This window comes from Nipponia nippon, unplaced genomic scaffold (assembly GCF_047370975.1).
Source record: "Nipponia nippon isolate SJK-2023a ecotype South Korea unplaced genomic scaffold, ASM4737097v1 scaffold_4, whole genome shotgun sequence".
NCBI classification, from domain to species: Eukaryota; Metazoa; Chordata; class Aves; order Pelecaniformes; family Threskiornithidae; genus Nipponia; species Nipponia nippon.
This window is the reverse complement of record NW_028262358.1, coordinates 76,352,783-76,376,545: the sequence shown is the minus strand read 5'-3', so window position 1 is coordinate 76,376,545 and position 23,763 is coordinate 76,352,783. Positions and strand designations below refer to the sequence as shown.

Genomic DNA, 23,763 nt, shown 5'->3' with positions numbered 1-23,763 from the left:
AATACTGGAGGGGAATTTGGTGGCTTTGGCTAGAGTGAATCTGCAGGTTTCTTTGTGCAGGACATGGGGACAAAGTCCCATGGGAAGGCAGATTGTATGAAGGGACACAGGGCCGGGGCATCTTCCTAGCTGGAGCCTGTAGCAACCAGGAAGGGGCTTAACTGACAGCCCAAGCAAAGCGTCCCAGGTAGGTAAATGCAGTCTAAAGTTGGTGTCATAGGAACCAATTAAACTTGTAACAGAATTGAAAACAAGATTTGCAGTTGGTTTTATATCAGCGATAAGACCTGGTGACAAGCACAATAAATGGGAAATTCTCATTAATGGGGAAAAAGGAGATATAATTGATATTATTGAAAGCTCGTGGGCCAATTAATAAAATAAGAATGTGAAATCAGTGCTTACAGCCTACTTAAGGACAGAGTGGCTAAAAGAGGTGGAGGACAGTATGCAACATTAAAGAGACTGGTACCTGCCTTAAAGTTAATTAATACAAGGATCTTGAATACATATCAATCAGTCTACTAATTAACAAACCCAAGAGGGTAGTACTCATAGGGGTCTGTTGCAAATGGAGAATGAGGTGTATTGCTTCTTGAGCACTTGGCTATAAAAAGCATAAAAAGAAAAAATACCGTTGTATGGGAAACTTATGCTGTAGATGAAATGCAGAAAATGGTGAAATGTAATTAGCCTGAAAATTGCAAATGATAATTTTCTAGCATAAAATGTACTACATCCAGTACAAGGTCATCTGGTTTGAGCAGCTTTATGGGAGCTGATACAGCAATGAATTCATCTAGAAATTTGTGTTGCTTAGGGACATTCTCCATAATTTTCTAACATTCAGTGTAACCAAAAGATACTTCCCAACAGTGAAATTACATATTTGAGTGTTCAGGAAGAGTAATTTTCAAAAGCAAAAGGGAAGTATGACCAAAACTAACTGGTAGGGGAAGTGTAAACAACAGCAAAAAAGAACAAGAAGGACTTTTTGAGGAAGAAGATAGTAAAAGTATGTTCTGTGTCAATGTCAAGACAGAATCAAATAGTATAGAATGAATGGCAACTGGTTATGAAGTGCAGGGAAAATTAAAGAAAAACTAAAGGTCAGGCAAATACCATGTCTGCTCAGCTCTAAGACTTTTTGTTGTTGTTAAGTAAAATGGGAGTTTTGATATGGTTTTTATTATCCGAATGTTACTGACTTATTCTTAGCTGGAGACGGCTGAACTTTTAATAATGATGTGGAAGAAGCAAAAGGTTTTGCAAAAAATACTTGTTCTAGGTGAAGCAGAGTGAAATGTTTGTTTCACTAAAGGATAGTAAAATAACTTTCCATGCCCCATGTGAGGCACTTCGCATACAGCCCTGCAAACTGGTTTATAATCTGCACCAACACACCTTGAGAGCATGGGAAACCAGTCTGTTAATAGTTATAGTATATTAAAAATAGCCTGCAAGTACATTTTGAGTCGCTGGAGTCCTGGAAAACTAGGCTGAGATCTTTGACTAGCTTTTTATTTTTGATAAATATTGGAGTGCAAGAAAAATTCCATGGTACTAGAAGAGTGCTATTATGTGCCAGTATTAAAAAAAAAAAAAATCAAGCAAAACACTTACACACATGATAACTTGCAAAACTGCAGGCTGTCAGTCAGATTTTAGTCCAGAAGGGGTAATGGTACAGTTGGTTCAGGATTCACACAGTAGATAACTAAAGAATGGAAATGAAATTAATTGCAGTCTCCCTGATTTCGTGGAAAAGGTTGAGTTTTGTAGATGCTGTTCTTACTAAGAGATTGGCATTATGCAGTGTCAAGAAAGTATCTGTTAAATAGATTGAGAAGCTAGTTAACTAACATATAAAATGAATTATTACTGAAGGATTGTTGTTGAGCGTCGCATTTTTAATGAGCACATTTTTACACCAAGCCCAGTACAACCGTTTTTTTTCCCCCAGCAGTTTTGAATGTAACATAAATGCTAATACAAATTTGCTGTAAATTCAGAGTGGTGCTTGGTGGGGCGGGGGAGGGGGCGAAGCAATGAAAACGGGGATGCTGTGTGCAACGATTTATTTCTTAGCAGAGTTGAGATTTTGGGGAGGAGGGAGAGAGTTTGTTTTGTTTTGGTTGGTTGTTTGTTTTTTTTTTTAATCTAAGCAAACACAAAATTTTACATCTAGAAATTTGGAATACAAATCATTCCTACAGGAGGAAGAGCCTGTGTCCTAGATGTGATGACTTGGAAATAGATCTAAGCATTGTAATGGAAAAGCAGCTCAAAAGGAGTTCTCAAAAGAGCATTTAGACCTAATTTCATCTGGGATGGGTAAGGTGGAAATAAACAGGAGGACGGAAAGATTGTTTTAATTTTGAAAACATCTCAGTTTGACGGCAGAATGTTACGTGTGGTTTTGACGTCAGGATTTTAGAAAAGACATTGAAAAACCTGAAGAGGCTGTTGAAAAAGCCGCACATTGTTTGAGCTGGAGAATTTGTGCCCTCAGATGACAGACTTGCAGTTCCCTTTGCTCAGCTTATCAAAAAGAGGACTGGGAGATGGTTTTATAACATACAGCTATCTTCACAGGAAAAAAATACAAGTATTAGCGGACTCCTAAATCTAGTAGAAGGCAGCGTAATGAAAACCAGAGACTACAGAAAGATTCAGATTTAAAAAAGCAGAAGAAAAAGCACACGTTCATGCATTTGAAACAGTGAAGGAAGTGGCAAAGCCTCCTTGTACTCTGTTTGGGTCAAAACGGGGTGTCATTTTAGGAAGAGGTGTTTGTGTTTGAGCTAAGTACTAGTTCTTAGGCTTAGCTGTCTCTAAAATTCAGGAAATTGGAGGATCTCATGACCTCTTCTGGTCTTAAATTGTCTGAAACTAGGGCCATGAGAGAGTCAGGGCCCCCGCTGCCTGTTGGCAACTCTCTCACTGCACCTGCACATGCAGTGAACAAGTTCAGCAGCCGGCAGGGGAACGTGCTCAGTCCATCTCGAGGGGACAACCTGCACTCAGCCCCCTCATGCTTTTGGGAGCAGACAATACTTAGTCTACTATAAATCCGTGCAGTGAGTTCAGACTGTGTTTTTCCAAGGCTCGTAACTTCCTTGGATTTGAGTGGGGTTTCACAGGACACGCATAAGACACTTCCCTGATACCAAGCAACCTTTCTTCCAAATTTGACGTTCCTGGTCCGCAGCATGGAAGCACTACAACTTCTCACTGAGCCACTGCTAGAGGAAAGTCTAACTTGAGGAGCAAGGTCTATAATAGCCTTACTCTCAGAAATACAGTAACTGACTGAAACTTTTACAAGTAAATATTCCTTCACACACACAGATGCTTGTTCATATGAAGTCAGTTTGAGGCACCCATTCAGAATGGGAAAGTTTAAAGATGAAAATTAGTTTCATAATGGAAGGTGGATATCAGCTCTGTTTAGACTTCTGTTTACATGCTTCCCATCTAGTAAATACAAGATTGCAAGACTTTGTGTGTGTGAAAAAGTTTACATTGTCAACATCCTATGACAGAACAACTCAAAATATCATATAATTTGATTTAGTTAATGCAATTAACTTTGGTTAAACTTATTTCCTCTGTTACATTTGGTTCATAATTCCAGAAGCATTAATTTAAGGTAGAGGGATAAGTGAGTGTAATGAAGGGAATCAGTTGTTTTGGGAAGTTGTTTTTTATTATACTGAATTGTTGCAATATTATCTTGGAGTTGCAATATTATTTTTCGGTTTTCTAAAACTGGTGTATACCACTGCTCATGTGGTTCTCGATAATCATTGCGACATGAGTGGACAACATTGTACTCAAAACTTGGTGAATTGATTCCTTTGGCTATCCATAACCCTTAGTTCCAGAAAGAAAAATTAAGTTTTGCAAGAGTCAACGTGTGAAAGGACGATGCTTTTGTTATGTTGGAGAAATAGCTTATCACCCAAATGACTGCTGTCACATCGTTGCAACAATAGGTCTTCTGGTCTGGTCTTGGTTAACTGTTATAGTGCAGTCCAGAGGGATAAATGTCCAGACCTAAAACTCTGTTTACATTTGTTGGTGTAGGATTACAGAGATGTGTTTGAAATTGCTCAGACGATTACTTAGACAGTACCTTTTGTAATAATACAATATTTCATATGAACAGTCTGTAAAACTTTTTCAAATTCAATTATGTTTCCTTTGAAATAAAATCAAAGTTCTGTTTTAAAGGGAAATATTAAAAGACTTTCCACTTTGGTATCACATGATCTCATGAAATGTCAGCCAATACATAATAGATTAAAATAGAAAATAAGCAATTGGTAACTTCATACCATTTGAGACATCTCCTAGCTTTAAGTAGAATTTTCAAAATATCTGCTTTTGTAATTAATACCTGAAGACCTTGTGAGTTGGTGCCCTTCTACTATTACAGTCTTTCATTTCTTGTTTCATGTGTTAGCATCAAATTTTTTCATGTCAAGAATATAAGGAGTTATTTCTGTCTAAAATAATGCATCAGATATTGGTAATTACCAGTTGTCCATTAATGTGTACAAAAATAAAATACAGAGAATATATTGTATGCAGTGCTGATGTGACATGCGGTTGAGTTGGTAGAAAGCATCTTGTTACATTATTGTGTGCATCAATTTTTAAATCATAGTTTCCCAGTTGAGGACAATCCCAAGTTTTAGCTAATTTAGTTAATATCAAATCCATACACTTAGCTTTTTTGCTTTACTGGCTATGTGGACATGTGGAAAACTAAAAAATGCTGGATGAGAGGATATTGGTCTATTTTAGTTGCTTTAGAGCAAAATGAGAAGCAGTTTTTCAGATCTGACACACCAGGGTTTATGTGGCAGTATGGCACGCGGTAGCATTTGTCATGGCTTGAAAGTAGTCACCTCCTCGCTAGAATGGAGTCCTGTAAACGTGCTTCTCCAGTGTAATCATCCAGAAGAACTATGCTTGGTTTTCATCAAAATGTTTGTTATCATACCATCTTTTCTAAGGCCCCCTAGAATGAACAAATGTAGCCAGAGAATGCTGGGAGAGGCACCAAGCAGAATACTGACGTATAGTTCCTGAATTTTAATGCTGATGTTAACTTCCCCCATCCTTTGTGGCCTTTAATTTCTTCCTGTCAGTTTCTCTATCTATACATTGAGGGATACATTTACCAATGTTAGACTGTTGCAAAACATAAGTAGTTAATTTTTTCATTGAGATAGTGTATGAATGAAAAATCGCCGTGATAGTGGATTCTAAGGAGCTGGTTCTTGACAAGCAAATACAGTTTATAATTGTCCTTGACAAATTCTAGAAGGCTTTTGGATGGTTAGATCTGATAACTTGAACTGCACGATGTGTTTATAAAAAACTTTTTTCCTTATCTGTTTTCTCAGCAGTTGTACGTATATCCAAAGTTCAGATGAAAATACTTTTTAAAATAAAATGTACATGTTAACTTCATTTTAAACTAACAATATCCTAAACTAGCAGTCATGCAAATGTAAGTCTTACTACCCCATCAGAGTGGTTTCGTTTCTCTGTGTTTACACATAAAGGTCACTGTTCACTATGGCTTAGAAAAATCACTCTCTGCCAGTCCTCTTTCTTCGCTTCCCTTTTAAAATTTTGTTTAAAAACTGGTAATTGTGACAGTTTGGCTTGAGTCTTGATCTGGTATAAGTAATTTAGCCAACAGCGTACCTTACATGTGATCTTCCAAGGTCCTAAGGGAGTAAGGAGATACACTCTTCCTCACAATATTATCTTTTAAAGTCTTCCTCTCGCTTGTGCATAGCAACTACTGCCCTCTGCTGGAAATACTGACTTTTTTTTTTTAGTGTACTCAAACACATTTTATCCTTTTCTTTACAAAGTTGAATAACTTTGTTTCATGGATCCTATGGTCTTTTCATTAGGTAATTAAATATATCCTTTCATCCAACTGCCAAGTACCACTGAACATAGTGTCTTAACATGATAGGAAACTATATCTATAAAACTGATTTTGTGGATGGGTAAACTAAAGAACACACAGTCATATTAAATGCTAAAGGTTTAATATAGAAATTCATGGAAGTTCATAAACAAGAAGTCACTGGTACCTGGGAAAGTATATCAGCCATATGCCGTATTCCTATATTCACCCTAGACAACTGCTTCTGGCCACTATTAGAAGATATGGGGCTAGATGAATCTATGGCGTTCATTATTTTTAAAGTAATTCAAATAAGGTCATGTCTTCAAAAAACAGAGCAAGGGAATTTAGCTTACTAACCATTTGCAAACTTACTACAGCATGACAAGGCTAAGAAAATTAATTTAATATCTATGTTGTAAAAGGTTATCTTACTGTGATTTTTTTTTTTTCCTAGAAGTTGTTAGGCGTTTCTGTAATTGGCAAAATGTAGTATTTGTGTAGATTAACACAACAAAGAAGTGGCAAACAGTTTCTGTTAGGTGGTTGTTCCATTGCAATAGGTGCTCTCTACAGACCAGGGGAAAGATGTGGTTCCTACCTTGAATAGCTTGCACTTCAAAACGGAAGATGTAACTAAGCTTAAAAAAAAGTGTCACCATTTTCAAAGGCAACCAGTGATGTAGGAATGCAAGTGTCTGTCTTTAAGGCAATTGAATGTCTCCCCTACAGGATACCACAACTCAGCTGCATTTGCACTTTTATGATTCTGAATAATTTTGAGGGAATTACCTTCATTACAAACTGCTAAATGTATCCACCGTATAATTTGGTGTCATCTTTAGGATTGTCGGGTGTAGTTGTAAATAAACATACCTTGGAGTTGTTCAGAAGTGAGCACTATTTTCAGTAACTTTTTAGAATCATAGTTTTCCTTAGTTTGATTTTGATCTTAGTTTTATTCCCAGCAGATTAGCTTTTACAGCTTGAGCTCTGGACTGAGAGTCTGTCTTTCATTAGCTACATTTGCTTTAAGAATTTAATCAGTTTCTACACTCCCCCAAAAAGTTGCCTAATCTAACTCAAAAGTATGTTTTATAAAATCTACTTAAGAAACTTATTCAGGTGGAAATACTGTAATGTAGTAATATTGTTAGTCAAACCTCCTTTCAGTTTCATACCTTATTTTATGTGTATCAGGGCTTAATTTTAGAAAACACTCCCTTCAGTGAAAGCTGCATAAACCTTGAGGTTTTACATCGTATACTTTATGGACCAGGGAATACACAAAGACAAGATTTTTGAAGCTGATTGTAGTTTTAAGGGTTTGCCTTTTTACTTCAACTTTTTTTCTTTAAATGCCTGAATGTACTTTTTTTATTTTAAAGCTTTGTTGACCACGGTTTTGAAATCTTGACAGTAAATGCCAATATTGAAATAGACCTATAAATAGAATGACCTATAAACCTAATTCCCATAGTTTCTCCATTCTTCTGAAAACTTAAAAAAAAATCACAAGATCACTTGAATTGTGATCTAGTAGCTTATTTAGGGGGAACTTACGTGTAATTTTGATGTATATATACTTCTTTCTATGGCCTTCTGTGTTTTACCTGCTTCTGGCTGTTGAAATTGTTTGTAGGCTTGTTTGCTTACTGTGCAAAGCAACAGAAACTGTTTGTTTTGTTGTTTTGTTTTTTTTTTTTTTTAAAGCCTTAACTAATTTTGGACACCTTTTAATTGACAAATGCCAGACTTTGGAGTTGGAACTGGAAATCTGGCAGTGAGGGCTCTGGGAGCAGAAGCATGCCTTTTGCTGTTCCACCAGTCTGTAGCCAGCTTTGACCAGCTGATAGGTCTTTGAGACATCTCACTTCTTGTAGGTTCAGTATGAAGGTCCGTCGCTATTTAATAGATAAGCTCTTCTAAGGCAGGAGTGATTGTGCTGAACGATGAAGGAACATAGGACTGTGCTCTAGTGAGACTGACATTTCAACTCAGTTGGGATAAAACAGGGAAATGGGCAAATACCAATGACTAAAGCAGTATTTATCTGTGTGCAAGAAAATGAATTCAAGCAGAGCAGGAGCAGAAAAGGTGTACTTGGGACTAGGCTAGAATGGCATGCATCTCTTCCCCATGGGAGGGAAAAAAAAAAAAAAAGAAATGCGAAAACCTCATCCACATCAGTCACTGCAAATAAAGACCAAGAACGGAAAAACACTATCTCAGTTAGTAGTAGCACTGTCATACATTAATATAAAATTGTTTATGAATACAAAAAAAAAAAAAGCTGGAAGTTACAGGCATCTTCTTAATCAGCAGAAGAGCAAAGGTCTGAAACAGCTTTCCATTATGAGAAATGTGACTAAAAAACTTCTGCTGTAAGGCCAAGCAAAATCAGTTCTTACCAGGATTCTGTGATGAGGTAACTTGAGATAGCAGGGGGCTGTACTTGATCCAGAAAATATCTTCTACTCCAGGGTTTATAGATCTCAGAATCCTGCTCTACTGATCATCCATGTGGGTGTCAAAGCTGGAAAACAACTTACACAAAGGATGTGCAGTAGGTATAAGGTGCTATCAACACCAAAATGCAGTTAGGAAATTCCAGAATGACTGTTGCTTGTGTTAGCTGAGTTTTTCCTTCCTTCTGCATAGGCACTATAGTAATAATCATTGCTATGTGATATTGTAATTACATGATCACATACAGCTGAATGCTGCCTTGCATAATTGGCTTCTGTCATAGTCTGCACCAGAGTTAGTGCGTGACATTATTCTTACTTAAAAAAAACACAAAAACAAAACACCAACAAAAAACCCCCAAACCAGAGAAACCCAACCAAAACCCCACCTTTCACTGTTGGCAATTGTAATCTTAATTTTCTGGACGTTCTTCTTGAGGCACTGAGTCCTAGACTGCCATAGTGACGGCTCTAACTGAAGTCAGTGAACATTGTACTTGGAATTTGTAGTGTTCCGTGAAACCTGAAAAATCAACTTTCAGAGGTCGTTAACCTGGTATCAAGAGCTCGCATATGCTTTTAACTTTAATTTCTCTGTCCTCTGTTTCTAAAGTGAAGATAGTGTCACTTTCTCAATTCACAGCTGTAGTTGCGGAGATAAATTAATTACTGCAGATGAATTACCTAGCTGTTGTGGTAACAAAAGCCAAAGAAGAAATGCATAATTATTCTTCTACACAAGCATTTGACAAGTCCATGAAAAATGAGATCTTGTGACACACCAGAAATGAGGACAAAACATGTATCCATCAGTGTGCCTTATATGAGAACCACTGTTTTGCGTACTGGGTAGGTCAAGGGTCCTGGGAGACGAGGAAGCATCAGTTAATATAAGTCAAGACTATAGCATATATCCAAGAGATAAAGATTAAGGGTGCACAGGCAACTGGTGTCTAACATCTGTGTCTGACTGTTCAGCTTTCATAACGTTTTTAAAACGTAGCTTTGTTGTGTGATTACTGCTGGAAACATGATTGGTGTGTTTATTTTTGGTGTCCTCCATCTTAGTAACTAAAACATACATTAAAGAATATTTTAAAAGAAAGAATAATGAATCAATTAGTGAATATTTTAACAAACAAGTTGTATAGCCTCATGTTAAGTAGCGTTCAGACAAGTCAAAATACTGATTTTAAAGTCGCAGGCCAGCTCATAATGCTTGGTTAGGAAGCTCCAAAACAAAACTGCATGTTATTTTAATCTTTCCTCAGTATGCCCTCTGATGTGACCTTTAATTACACCATGACATGCCTTTTTTTCCTACCAGAAGCCTTCAGTAAAACTTGATAAGAAATTGCCTTCTTCATTAAATTCTCAATTTATTAATAACGTTTCAAATGAACTTCTCATCTTTGCCTGTAACTTACAGAGCTTTCCAACAGATTTGCACTGCCATCAGCGTCTTTAAATGTTTTAACCAAGTTAGCTGTGCCCTAACTATCTTACATTTTAGTTTAAACTTCAGCATGCAGCTGCATCAGAGATCATGCCTTCGGTTTTTCTGTTCCCTTCTTGAATTATGGTCTTAAAATATTACCTCAGTGGTCTGTTTTATCAGCCCTACTAGTGATAGACTGTGGGTCCTTTGGAAACAACAGAGAGCGCTTTATAATTTTTTGTTATTGCTTAATGTCTAAGTTGGAAATAGTATTTAGTCTTAAACTGTATTTTGGTTTTAGGAAGTTTTGGAGTATCTGCACTAAATTGTAGTTATTGTCAATCACAATTCTTCAGGATGGTATTGGAACTGACCCTGGAATATCTTCCAACATAAACAAAAATAAGTTTTCTCTTGAGATGAAATATCTTTTTCTAACATATGTAAAGCTTTCTATATTCTTCAGACGATCTCTGGAAGATGAGCTACTTTGTCACTGATGAGTCAACAAAGAAGAAGGATGCTTTATACTTTAATTAAATGGAATATATAATAGGAACAGGAGACGACTAACTCTTAAAACAGTCCACAGAGAGCTCCAAATAATAAACATCCTACTTGAACTGCGATGATGATAGCTGAAAATGCATTAAGTAGACAGAGGAAACAAAAACAAATGAAGGCGAGAACTCAGTCAAGTAGGCTGAAGTGGAGTAAACACTTTGTTAGGAGGGCAGCCCATGTTAGTGCTAATGTGTTTTGCATTAGTATGATGCCTATAAAATACTGACTCCTGGCATCAGAGTTAATGACAAAAATCTACAACAGTTTTACCTTATATACACATGCAGAACAATAATTCCGTAAGAAAGATTCTTATCTGTTAATGTTTTTTTTTTAAAAAAAAAGAAAAATATTGCAGCATGGGAAAGAACTGGTAACAAATGGTAAGTGACAATTGTTACACAAATGCATTATGGTTCTGAAGTTGAGTTTTGATCGATAATTGATGAAACAAAAAAAGATCAGACAGTACTAGAAACACACACCAAATCAAGTTGTTATTTTTAGAATGTTGTTCAGTGGACCAGAATAATCAGGCTAAACTTTTAATAAGAGGATTACATATATATGCGTCAATATTAGGAGGATTCGTAGCTTCGTTAGCAACTTCAGAGGAAGTAATACCTTCGTGTATGCTACTGACTAAAAGGGAATACTTTCTGTGACTGGGTGAGATTCGTAAAATAAATTTCAGCCCTGGAGGGTTATATGGAGGACAACGGTAAGTGTCTACAATCATTTGCCACTAGTCTTGTCATCTTGTCCCAAGTCTGTATCGTTGGCCGTCAGGACCCCGCCAGTACTTGCTGCAGGGTGAGGAAAAAGGGCCTGTAGGCAGTACTGTAAAGGGGAGGGGAGGGCTGTTGGCTGCTGAAACAGCAGAAATCTGCTCCTCAGTGGAGCTTCTGTACATGGACTGTACCGCCAGAATCTGTAGGAGTGGTGTAATCTGGCATTGAACCCGTTTTCCCTGGCTCCCTTTTCTGTGTGGCACAGAGTTGGTACATGGGTGCTTGTGCCAGCCTCCTGCCAGTTTTGCAAGGGCAACAGGCCAGTGAGAATGTGGCTTGAGACGTTGTCAGGGTGCGCCTGCATCGTGGTCTCCTGCGTTTGGAGCATTTTGAGTGTAGCTGGTGAGTTAGAAAAGCTTCGAAGCAATTGCAGGCAGCATGGAAATTAGGCCAATAGCAAGGTTAGAGGAATACAAAAAGGGCTTTAAACTGTCCCCGGAGCGTTTGCAAATTTGCTTGTTGTTCCTTCTTTTTGCAGTAAGTAGAGTAAGGCAGAAGGAAATTAAAGGACTTGTCCAAGATGAGAGCAAGTCGTGTTGAAAACAAGATTAAAAGCTTTGTCTTCATCTCCAGGGTTATGTCTTTCTAAACTCTGAAAGGAGAGGGTTTGAGAACTCCTGTATGTAAAGAACTACAGCTGATGGCAACTGAGCCATATCTAATGACAGACAGACTGACTCAGAGTTTCAGTTCCATCTCACCAGACTTGAGTCTTGGCAGGGGGGTACAAACTTACTCTATTAAAATACTCCTGGCTGCTAGGCTCAGATTTTTCTGATTGTAAGATTTTGGAGTGTCCAGAGGCACGTTTCTGCCAACATTTACAGATTATTATCACTTAGCGCTGGCATAGGTGTTTCAGAAATTCTTGTTAAACAGCTCAAAATGATCTGCCTTTTATGTCCTTGATTAGAGGAATTTTTGAATTGCCTGCTTTTTGCACTGCTGAAGTAGATTAAATTCTTGTTTGGCTGTGATAAAGATGTGTATTGTAACCCTCTATGAACTGTGGTTTCATGTCTGTATAAAAAGCAGAGTATTCCATCTTCCTTTCTTCCAATTTGAAATGCATTAGCCTTAATTTTGTCCTCCACCTGTTTCTTCTCTCCGGCTCCCCAGGTTTTTCGTTTTCATGTGTGGATATCCACCAAGGTGCCCACCAAGTTCTTAGATACGTAGCTCGCGGTTGGGCACTTCGGTTTGCGGATTTTGCAAAAGTTGGAAGCCTTTAATTTTTATTTATTTATTTATTTATTTTACAAGCCAGCTTTTAATATTTGATACCTTGTATTTGAAATGAGAAGAGTGTATTCATATGGTTTGGGTGAGAAAGTATATCACATTGGGGCAAGACAGAATAATTCCTCGGGGTTTGGGGCTTCGGCAGAAGAGTGCTTGGGTTCTTCATGTGATAAAAGAGTGAACCTGAATAGCAGTGATGTCTGTAATTTCTTACCTAAAGAGAGACATGAGAAATTATTTCCTTTCTCCCATACAATTAGATCACTGCTGTTGTCCCTCTCGGGTACTCAGCACGCAGGCATACTTGGTCTCTCTGCACTTAACAACACTACAGTCCTAAGTACGGAATAAAAATTACCATTACCTAAACCATTTGCTTACCACCAATCTTAAAATCTCCAGCAGCATCTGAGTCGTGTTGCTTTTAGTGCTTCCGTTGTTTTCTTTTGCACTTGATACGATGTCCAGCTGGCTGTCGCTTGTATCTGATGGTGAGATATGCAGTGGGCTAGCTCTGTAATGTTTCCATCCAGCAGTTCCTTTCACTTTCTTGAACCTTTTCATGCTTTATTTCGTCAAAACATTTTGAGTTCAGCTACTCTTTGTCCAGATGAGATTTTTTTCAGAGGTGATGAATGAAGCTGTTGCTGGTGGCCCTCGTGATGATTAGTTTCTTGGTTTCTGGTTAAGAAGTCCATAGTAGTGGCTGGGGGACTGAAATGGAGGGAGAAAATAAACAGTGTATGTAACTTTGACGAGAGGATATAGTATGTACTACTCTTAAACACTGCTAAAAACACTTGGAAGTTTTTGTAATAATTCTTTTATATAGATGTCACGGGGAAGTTGCGTGGTTGTGAATGGGGCAGCAGGGTGATTCATGAGACTGCAAATGGGAGAACTGGCTTAGAGTCAGAGGCTTTAATACCTGCCGGGGGGGTAGCTGGTGAGAAGCTCTAGCTTATTCCCATTAATTTTCAGAAGAACTTTTGGAGTGCCGTCAGGGCTTCACTCTCCTGTGCTCGCGCATAGACCATTTATACGGGTTTTTCATTCTTGCATCTAAATAAAACCCAAAGTCCTGGTCATGAACAGCCATTAATAATTGCTCAAAATAACTTCTTGCAGAAGGGTTCTAGTCAAGCAGTTATGCTTGGTCTACAGCAAATTTGTCTAGCAATTTCAGTTAGAGAAAATATTTTTTACTTACTGTTTTTAAGGTATTAGCAGTATTGCAGTGCTTTATAACCATATGATACTGCTGGTACAGCACATTTCATTAGCTGGGAAGGGAGCTGTGACATTATCATGCAAAATGCTGCTGCTCTTGCTCTGTGGAGTAGTTGCATCCAAGATACTGAAGTACTTGCACAAGTAAAACTAATGGGATGAATTTCAGGAGTATGAAGTTTTTCTCCTAAATACGGTGACTTAATAGCTCAAGATAAAATACTGCCTGCAGAAAAAATCTTCCATGTAATGAAAAAGTAATTTTAAATTAATGTATTGGAATGTGTGCTCGAATGAGCTGCTACTACTATTTGTGCGTGATTTTTACATCATCATGACAGGTGAAACCATGAACAAAGGAACTGCTACAAAATTGCGTTTTGTCTGTTTGTCCTGTTGCTTTCAGTACTTAGAACATAAGATTTTTATTCAGTCTGGGTTAGTCTTGGGTGAACTAAATGCAGGTCTACTTATGATTTATTAACTGGCCTATGCATTTGCGTTTAAAAATCTTGCTGCTGGAAAGCATCCTAATAGCTGTTCAAATTATTTATGCTTTAGGCTTACTTTGTAGCTTACCCATGTTTTTTCTTTTCTTCTATGGATTATGGTTCATAGTGATTGTTTTGTTTGAGGTTGTCAGAGAGAGCATAACATTGTCAGGATGCAGAAGAGCCATATTTTTAATTATCAAACACTGTTCAGGTAAAGCCAACAGTATGAATGAGCACCCATATATATCTATGTCAGTAAAGGCAAACAAGCATTCCTGAAGCAAGATAGGAAGAAACAAAAATAAGAATATAATCAGAACTTTACATCTTCTCTTCTCTAATTGTAGTATTTCAAGATACAGTGTTTATGTATCATTCTATCATGGGTTTCCATTTCTTGTGGTTTGTTTTGTTTCAGCCTCTTGGGGCCAGTGACTATTTGGAGATATCAAAGCATTTTGACACGGTCTTTGTTCGTGATATACCACTTCTTACAATGGCAAAAAGGACACAAGCTCGTCGTTTCATTACTCTTATTGATACCTTTTATGAGCATAAGGTGAGAACCAAGCCGTTCCTATATGTATAGGTATAATATTGGGCGCCCTAAACCCTGACTGTTAGAATTGGTTTGAAGTAAGGCTTTCTGTAGTAATGATTTGGAAAACAGAAGCAGAATGAAGTAGCACTGCAAAGAAACATCATTCCAGCTTCACAAAAAAGGCCCCATTTCAATAAAGGCAAACAAGCAGTTGGGGTTTTTTTTTATTTATTTCTGTGAGTATTAAGCATGACCATAAATATAAGCCTGAGCTCATTTGCCTTTCTTGAATAGTGATGTTATTTCTTTCCTAACCCAGGAAAACCACAGAAGCCATGTCATCATTTTAATAATGAAAGATTGTGCTGCCAACTGTGCTGGAGTAAATTTAAATTTTTTAAATTTTAGTCTGTATGGGCAGTTGGTCAGGAATCAGTGCCTTCCTGAACGGGGTACTGAGGAGTTAGTAGTATAGTTACATTATTAAGTTTATAAGGAAACAGTCACTGTAGGCTTTACATTAGATTGGAGAACTGCTAACGGAATAGTAATGATAAATGCAGCACCTCATGTGGATTTACAGAGGTTTCAATCATGGAAGCAAAATCAGCACTACTAAAACAAAGAGAAGTTCATGTTTAAGATGATTTTTTTAAAGTAATACAAGATATGAAACCCTGTCTTATGTGTGATTATATAGGCACACACTTAAATATTTATGCAATCAGGAAATATCGATTGAGATTTTGTTTTTTCCAGAGTACCGGCAAGATGATCAGAAAGGCCCCGATTCAGCAAGATGTTGAACTAACCAAATGTATGAGTAGTCTCATTCAAGTCAGCCAGATTCTTTGTGCTTTATGATTTGGAAATGGACAATTTCTAAAAGGACATGCTAAAATTTATAAACTAATAATAGTGTGTTAGAAATAGGGGGAGTGGGGTGGTCTGCTCTTTCTATGTGTTGGCATTAAGAACTGCAAGCAAACAGCTGCTTTCTATTGCTACCTCCATAGGAAAAGCATAAGCGTTAAACTCCTGTCACAAGTAGTTGTTTGGAAAAAATACCTGAGCGAGCGTATTTGTGGAGACCTGGCCACGATGCAAACATTTTGCCTGCATGCTCTCAACAAGTGTCTCCCTCTGTAATACTATTTTGGTCTGTCTTCATTGCAGCCCCCCAGCGATACTGTATCTCACTGCACATTGCATCTCTTCCCAGCAGACATGAAAACAGCATCGTTATTGTTATTAGCAAATAATGTGCACTTGAGTAGCATAGGTGACAGCAAGAGTGGCTCCACTCAGCCTTCTGGGGATTTTGGAATTTAAACATTGTTTAGATGGAAATATGTGTGCAGTGCACTTACCTGCTGAGAGGAATCTAACTACGAGGGGAAAGAAAGCATTGGTTACTAACGCTTTATAGCTGTTATTTTAGAAAGTAAACTTGATTGTGAACTCATTGCCTGTGTAGCAGATATTCTGAGTATTGCTGTTCTCTGAGTAAAAGTGACATGAGTTGTTATTGAGAAAAAGGTCTTGTAAGGTTCATATTCCAAATGACTAAGGTGAATCTGTAACAGCAGTGCTAATAAGAGATAGGGAAAATACCTGAAAAAAACCCCAAGGTTGTAATTTGAAGTTTGCTTTTCATCAAACATGTATTTTATCCCTTTTCTGTAAAGCCCAAGTGATGATATTGTTGCCTGTTTTCCTTCTCTCAGGTGCGTATTATTTGTTCTGCGGTGACTCCTCTCCAAAGCTTGTTCCTGGTAGAACATGACAATGGTGAGCTAGAGGACAGCAGAGTGTTGATGGACGATTTGGAGTTGAGCCAGGTACATGATATTAACCTCGTCTCCCTTTTGTAACAAAATTGGTTCTGGTCTCATAATTACAGCAGCATTTTAGGAAGAGGAATCAAGTAAACGTTTAACTAGCGATTTGCTGCTTTTTCTGCAGTGTGTCTGTTGCTCTCATAATTGCATGTTATGTTATTTATTCATAGTCAAAGAAAACGTTACAATATATAGAACCATTTTGCGTAACTTTTAGGGTCATTTTGATGGTTAATCATTATACCTGTTCAATCATGTATGAAAATACTGATTTGAGTTTAGCCTCTACATTTAAAATACAGAAATAAAAGATGGTCTGTTCTACCTCTTCCTAGACCATATAGGACTGCCTCACAAATCCTCACAAACAGTACTGTTTTGCATGTTCCTTATTCTGTTTTTCCTTTTCCCTATAGCCTAGTTATTGTTAATGAATTTTTAAATTATTTGTCTAAATCAGTATACAATTCATCAACAGAAAAGTGAAAATAGATGGTTAACATGTCACCCAAATTATTGTTTTGCTATGTTTCTTCAGAGGATTACGTAGCTGAAATAGGTGTTTTTCTTTAATTTTTGGACACTAATTGTATTTTTTTGGTGCCATGCTGCTGTCTTGTGTTGTCAAAGCCTGTGAAGCACTCAGCCTTAGGTGAGACAGGGTGCACGTCGGTACAGCTATGTCTCTCACAGTTCTGTGGTGCTGTTTTTGTGTATTAATGTAGGATTCTGCCAAAGGACTCTCCATGTTCACAGGAGAAGAGGAAATCTTTGCCTTTCAGCGTACTGTCTCACGGCTTACAGAAATGCAGACTGAACAGTACTGGAAAGATGGGGACAGAAGCAAAAAACCATTATAATTAAAAGTTGAGTAAAATCATCAAGAAGTAAAACTACAGAATTGGAAAGCTTTTTAGCACAACTGAAATAACAATTGCACTTTATCATCTGGACCATGTTTTTGTTCATCAGTTGTTTTTTGTGCTTAAGAAGACTCGGGTTATTGTTGTGTGGACATGTGAAATTTTGCCTTCATTTTCTTTTCTGTAAAATACAACTTTGATGTTCAGGAAGTTTAATGGGGTTAGAATTTTTCTGGAAAATTGGTCTAGAGGCAAAGTTAATGGGCCGTGCAGGGTTCACAGTAGACGTGTAATGTCACGTGAAGAGGGCACTTTGTGGTTCATGCACTGCTTCTGTCATGTACAATGCAGTTTGCACAAAAGAAAGATCAGATGCTTTCTTTATGAAACTCCTGATACTGTATAGGTTCCCTGCTAGAATCCTGGAAGACTTCTGTAGCATGTTTTGGTTTGGTTTTTTTTCCTGTTTTTTGTGTGTAGCCATCTGCTGACTTTCAGGCTCTAAGAGTTTCTTGTGATCAGACTGTTGCTCAGTCTGGTTCATTGAAAACTAACTGTTTGAACCAAGAGAGGAGCCTGAGGAGGAGCTGGAAGATACTTGAAACTGCACAGGATTAAGATCTAAGTAATCTTGGATGGGAAAAGAAACTATAATAAGACAGGGTATACTGTTACATGTAAGTGCAAGTTAATACTCTTCCTAAATTTTGCAGTTCTTGCAAGCCTGGATATGCTGCCTCTACACCAGCGACCTCTCTCTACCCTGAATTTTCTCAGGCTTCATCTGTACCAAACCTCCCATTGCTGCTAGCACACTGGCTCTCATCCGAGGGGAGCAGTACGCAGTACTGCTGAGGCAATTCGTCATCTTACAACAGGAACGTGTTTTATGGAAAAGATGGGATATTAACTGATTCCCCAAAACACATGACCCATCCTCGTGTTTGTAGCTGGAAACTTTCTTTTAGTTAAAAATGCAATTGTATCATTCTTGGTTTTAATCTAGCCGAAACAAAATATGGTATTGCGTGTATTGGTTTATACTGTATTTTTATAAAAAGTCATTTTAAGAGCTTATTTAGAAACCCTTCATAGGGAAAAATATTATGCAGATGGACTGAAAAGATTGCCCTAATTTCTTAGGGAGGAGATATATAACACACAGTCCCCAAATTTGAGGGGTTTTCTTGGATTTTGCAACATGATCTTTTTCTCGTACTGTATCTGTTACCAAAAATTTTCTTCTCTGCCTTTGTTAAGCCTGATTAAATTGTTTCAGTCATAACCCCTGTCACAATTACAGAAAGCCTTCAAAAGGGACTTTCAGGGGGCAGGCTGGAGAGGTCCTGTGCAGTTGCATGTGTTATGGCAACACAGATGTTTTGGAGACATATGCTCAAGTCTGCTTTTCTGTTCTGATCACTTCTGTTTGCCCTGGAAATTACTTATACTGGCTATACCTGTTCTTCAGAGAATTTTTAAAGCCTATATTTATAGTTTACAACTTAGGCAACTATGTTGTTATTCCCACAAGGGTGACTACCATGGAGAATTTTAATGCATATTTATGAAAAACCCAATCAGAATACATTGCTTATACTTAAGAATAACCAAATACTTGCTTTATATTCTCAGAGATTTTTATTAGGTTTCTCAACAGAGGGACTATTGAGATTCATGCATGTGTGTCTGTATGTACACACACATATGTATACTTAATTTATACATATATATAAATATAGATAAAACTAATATATGTAATTTAAGTGTGTATGGTTCTATATTTATACATGGCAGTCTATACTCATCAGCCTGGGCCTGTGCTGATAACTCTCCTGAAGCTTCAGCCTTGACTTTTTTTCTAGTAGCCTTCAGATGCCTCCTGCCTTGTCTGATCCAGAATGTATTGTGGGCAAATGGGAGGTGGTGGTAGTACACCCTAAAGCATCTTGCATCTGGATATTTATTTGCGTTATTTTAAAAGCTGTTTATGTTTAGCCTGTATGTCCTCCTCCATCGCATGGCACAGGGGAGATGCATAATCTTGCAGAACACAGGTGAGACGTCTGGGACGTGTGAGAGCGGAGGTCCTGGCAGGTTCTGCATTCCCACGGAGACTGTCTCAGGCCCGGGAAGTGAAGCGTTTCTCCACGGTCTGCGTGGGTGATGACCAGCCTCATTTAACCAGGGGCTCCCTGCAGCTCCCTGGGCAGAGGTGCTTGTGCTCCAGCTGGTGGAGCTTTGCCTATCGCTATTTGAGGCTTTTCTGCAATCTGAGCACCCATCCCAAACGCGGATACCCCAGATTTTTTGGAAGCTCCTAAATGCAGTGGGACTCAGGTATCGTTGAAAGCCTCCTGGGATGTAGGTGAGCTCTGTCAAACCACGGGAGGGAAGTTCCCAAAAGCTTCCAGAGCCAGTGCGGCTTCCAGGGCATATTCCTAAATAAAACCACCGTGCAGTCTTTCCTTGGCCAGCAAGGAAGCCGTCTGTTGGTAGGTGCCGGCAGTAGTCAAGGAGAAAAAATGGGCAATATTCCAGAAAGGTTTTGGGGCTGAAAGAGGCTGTAAACAAGAAAAGCTACTTAAATCACTGTGCAGTATTTGTGGTTGCACTGCAGAGTGTGGATTGCCACTTTCAGGTCAGGACCACAAGGAAAGACTGATGGGACCAATTTGTCAGCCAGGCCAGGTGCTGGGGCAGAGATCCCCACAGCAACCACAGAAGAAGCCTATTTATGTCTGTCCACTTCCCTGAAGAAAGTGAGGCCCTATATGCTTATTTTACGATGCTGCTAATACTGCTGTAGCATGCATATAGTCTCCTTCCAGTAGTGAATTTGAGGGAGGCTGCTTCTGAGGCCAGGCAACTTCCAGGCACCTGGCGCTGGGCAGAATCTGTCACTGGGGCACGATGGACGACACCAGGTCTGTCCTGCCCCAGGGCACTCCCGGCAGTCCTGGCCCCTGCCGCCTGGCCTGCTCCTCCCTGCTGTCAGACAGCAGCGGTGCCTGGCTTTTTATTCCCACTTTAAGATGTTTTAGTTGCCAAAATGTAAACAGTGAGATGCCTGTGAATAAATGATGCACACTCCTTAATGGCCTTAAAATTGCTGGATTTATGCTGGATGCTTCTATCCCAAGTTCAAGTATTGGCTTTTTAGGTTTTTCTTAACTTGCAAATTCATTTCATCTCAGATCTGCAGCCTGTTTTTATTTCCCTTTTAGTCATTTAGCAAACATTTATTGCTGAGTTATTTTTAAAGCTCTTTTCAAGTAACCTTATTGATGTAGTATGATATTTTGCTGTCACGGGAAATAAAATCCTTGTGATTATGGACCACGTGAAACATTTTGTGTTGGTTTATAAAGGCCGCATCCTGGCTAAGAATCTCTCAGCTAATTTACTTCAAATACTTGATTGACGAAGGAATGTTCCCAATGCCTGAAAATTTAAATTATGGCTCCTGTGAGCAGAGTTACTGTATCCATATAGACATTTTATCTTTAAAGTTGTATTTTCATTTTGCATTCTTGTGCAGTAGCTCTTACTTATCTTTTTTAATAAATAATGCAATTCTGTCTTTCAAAGTTACTGGTTTTCTCTATTTACCTTGGCACAGATCGAGGGAACAATTGCAGTATTTTGGGTGTAACGAGACAGCCGCCTCCCAACAGGTCTTTGGAGGGATCGAAGATGCGCTTCTTGCCGTTTTTGCTTTTTGATCTAAAAAAGGAAAACCGTTAATGGCTTTTTTTGAGCAAAGGTGATCATAATGACACTATAGCTGGATAGATGTCACCTATTTTGCAGCATTTTAAACTTTAAAAAAACTGACCAGGTTTCAAACAGTGCTCAGCATGGTCACCAGCCGTCTAACAAGGAGGAAGGCTAGTCTCTCCATCAAGACCTGTCTAAGAGTATCAAGATCCAGGAGTCTTCTTATTGCAGTTACCTGGATCTGAATAATCCCAGTGCCTCAGTTTCCCTGTTCCTAAAGTGGGAATGATGTTATTTTCTTATTTGCTAACACTGGAGTTCTGCCAGGCTTCACTCATTAATATTCTAAGATGCTTGCTGAGGCTCTGGGATGAAAATACTTCAGTAAAGTATGTAAACAGTGCAAAAAATAATTTAGCTACTCAAAGTGGATTAGTTTCCTTGTTTGGGTTACAGAATTAATGCTATCAACTAAACAAAACATGCCTCTTTGTAGTGATGATTTTTTTTTTTAATAATGCATCTATTTTAAAGAAAAAAAAATCTGAGGTTTGTGATTAAAACCCTAACCAATTCATGTAGTTTTTCTTCTACCTGTAATGAGAAATTCCTTATATGATTCTTTACAAACTTAGCTCCTGTATTTGTGAGCTACAGTGGCTTTGTAAATTCTGTTGGGATTTTCCTTGTATACTGAGAATTTTTTTTTTTAAATGTCATTTTGAGTCTAATATATAACAAAGTGAACACTGTTAAACCCTTCTGTTATTTGAGAAGAATTTATGTTGTAATAAAGAAAAATTAGTAAATCCAGATTTTATAAACATTTCACTTATTATTCACACTATTTTAAGGTATGTGTTCTGAATAGATAGGCCTGGTGTTAATTACTTAGTGAGATTTTTTTTTTTTTTTTTTTTTTTTAAATCTCTCGTCTCCAGGGGTCAACCCTGGAGTGGCAGCACTGCCAGTTTCTGGGCACTTGGTCGCCTGGATGAGCTGTGGCACCGCAGGCTGTTGCCGTACCCGTGGCTCAGCTTTTGGTAGATGTAGCCAGGGCTCGTCCAAAGAGTCCTCCTCCAGAGGCAGTTTAGACTTGTCCTCCTCGGTTCCTGCTGCCGGCAGCCCTAGGTTTTGGTTTTGGAACCTTATTTCCACCTCTCTGACTCTCTTCTCCAGCAGCTCGAGGGTGGGGCGCTCCAGCTGAGTGCAAACCACGATTAAAGTGCTCTTTTTTTTTTTTTCCGTTCATTTGGGATTCTTACTGTTCGAGATCTGCTTTTACTCTCAGCGAATTAGTTCTGTGGTTAGTTGTTACAGGTTTTACGCAAGCTTTAAAAATCCCCCCCTGGGAAGCAGTTAGTTAACATTTGGGCAGGTGGAGAAGTGCTGGCACTGGTGGGTGGGGAGGGTCCGAGGGTCACTGCAGCACCCCAGCGCGGGTGCCCTCCGCGGCACCTCCTAGTGCTGTGGGTGGGAGAGCAAGGCTGTGGCATGACGCTTCTCCACGGATGCTAGTGGCAGGTCCGTATTCCTGACAGATGGCTAACGGCGTTTCACAGTTAGGGCTTGAGAAACCAGCACTTCAAAATATTTTAGGAGGGGTTTGATTTTGGAACAATTTCTATTTTCTTCTCCAGATGTTCCCCCCTACCTTTTACTGGAAGCCCTCAATCTCCCCATTTCTTCCAAAGAGAGAGATCGTCATATTGAATATCAAGCTGTGACCAACTTGCTCCAGTATCTTGCTTGCAGCAGTGCAGTATCCAACGTTTGAGAAGAGCATCCAGAAAACTTCCTAATACCCTGTTTAGAGATTCACACAGGTTTGTGAAGCGGGAGGCCGCATCCTTGCCCAAAGTTGCGTGCCTTATTAATCCTCCTCCGGACTGATTCAAGATCCTTCTTTTTTTTTTTTTTTTGGCCTCAAATATCCTGCAGCAGTCAGCCGTCAGGGTCTAATTAGAAATTTTGCTCAAAAAATGTCCCTTTGCATGCTTTGCGGGCTCTTCCAAGATACTTGAGGAAGAGATGCAGCCACTCTGCCTTGGCAGTTCTGTCTGTCCAATGGAGGTTTCTCTTGTATCCCCCCGATCCGTTTCCTCTCAGAGATGAGCGATCCCTGACGTGTCCATCTCTTGTCAGAGAAGAGCGCTGCTCTTCTTGGGATGCTTCATCTTCTGCTGTTCTGCGACCTCATTTCTGAGGTAGGAGCACAGGTCTGCGGAGGCTCAGCTTCCCTGAGACCCCTGGGCTTGGAGTTTCCCGCTGCTCTGGCGCACATGGGTGTCGGGTCTGGGGGTGCATCCATGCCCCTGCAGAATGGGAAGCGTTTCTGGCCCGTGGGTTAGGGCAGTGCCTGCGGTTGCCTTTCCGTCTGCCGAGAAGGAGGAGTTGCAGTGGCAGTCCCGTGCACGAGAGTAGAGGGAGGATGGAGCAGATGGAGGATGCAGGCCACTTGCTCCCTCTCCAGCCTTCTGCATTCTCCACGTATTTGTAAAACAACTTTTGTTTTAAATTGAATTGAATTCTAAGAGCGCCATTAAAATACAGAAATGCTTCTCACTGACCTATTACTCTGCATTCATGTTGGTAAAATTTTGGATGAGTTTCTATAGTCCTCCCGCCAGTTC

The 23,763-nt window shown here is 39.0% G+C and overlaps 1 protein-coding gene across 5 annotated transcripts in view; it reads left to right on the top strand.

Moving 5' to 3' along the window:
* The window catches only part of AFG1L (AFG1 like ATPase), a 74,269-nt gene extending 56,643 nt beyond the window's left edge, over positions 1 to 17,626 (top strand). For 4 of the 5 annotated variants that reach the window (XM_087773556.1, XM_087773558.1, XM_087773560.1 and 1 more), the window contains 3 exons: positions 14,584 to 14,724; positions 16,434 to 16,547; positions 17,273 to 17,626. In XM_087773556.1, the coding sequence (XP_087629682.1) occupies positions 14,584 to 14,724; positions 16,434 to 16,547; positions 17,273 to 17,407 (390 nt within the window). In that variant the 3' untranslated portion in view covers positions 17,408 to 17,626. The remainder of the gene's footprint in view (positions 1 to 14,583; positions 14,725 to 16,433; positions 16,548 to 17,272) is intronic. The other variant, XM_087773559.1, reaches the window with a different exon arrangement.
* Positions 17,627 to 23,763: the final 6,137 nt, after the last annotated feature.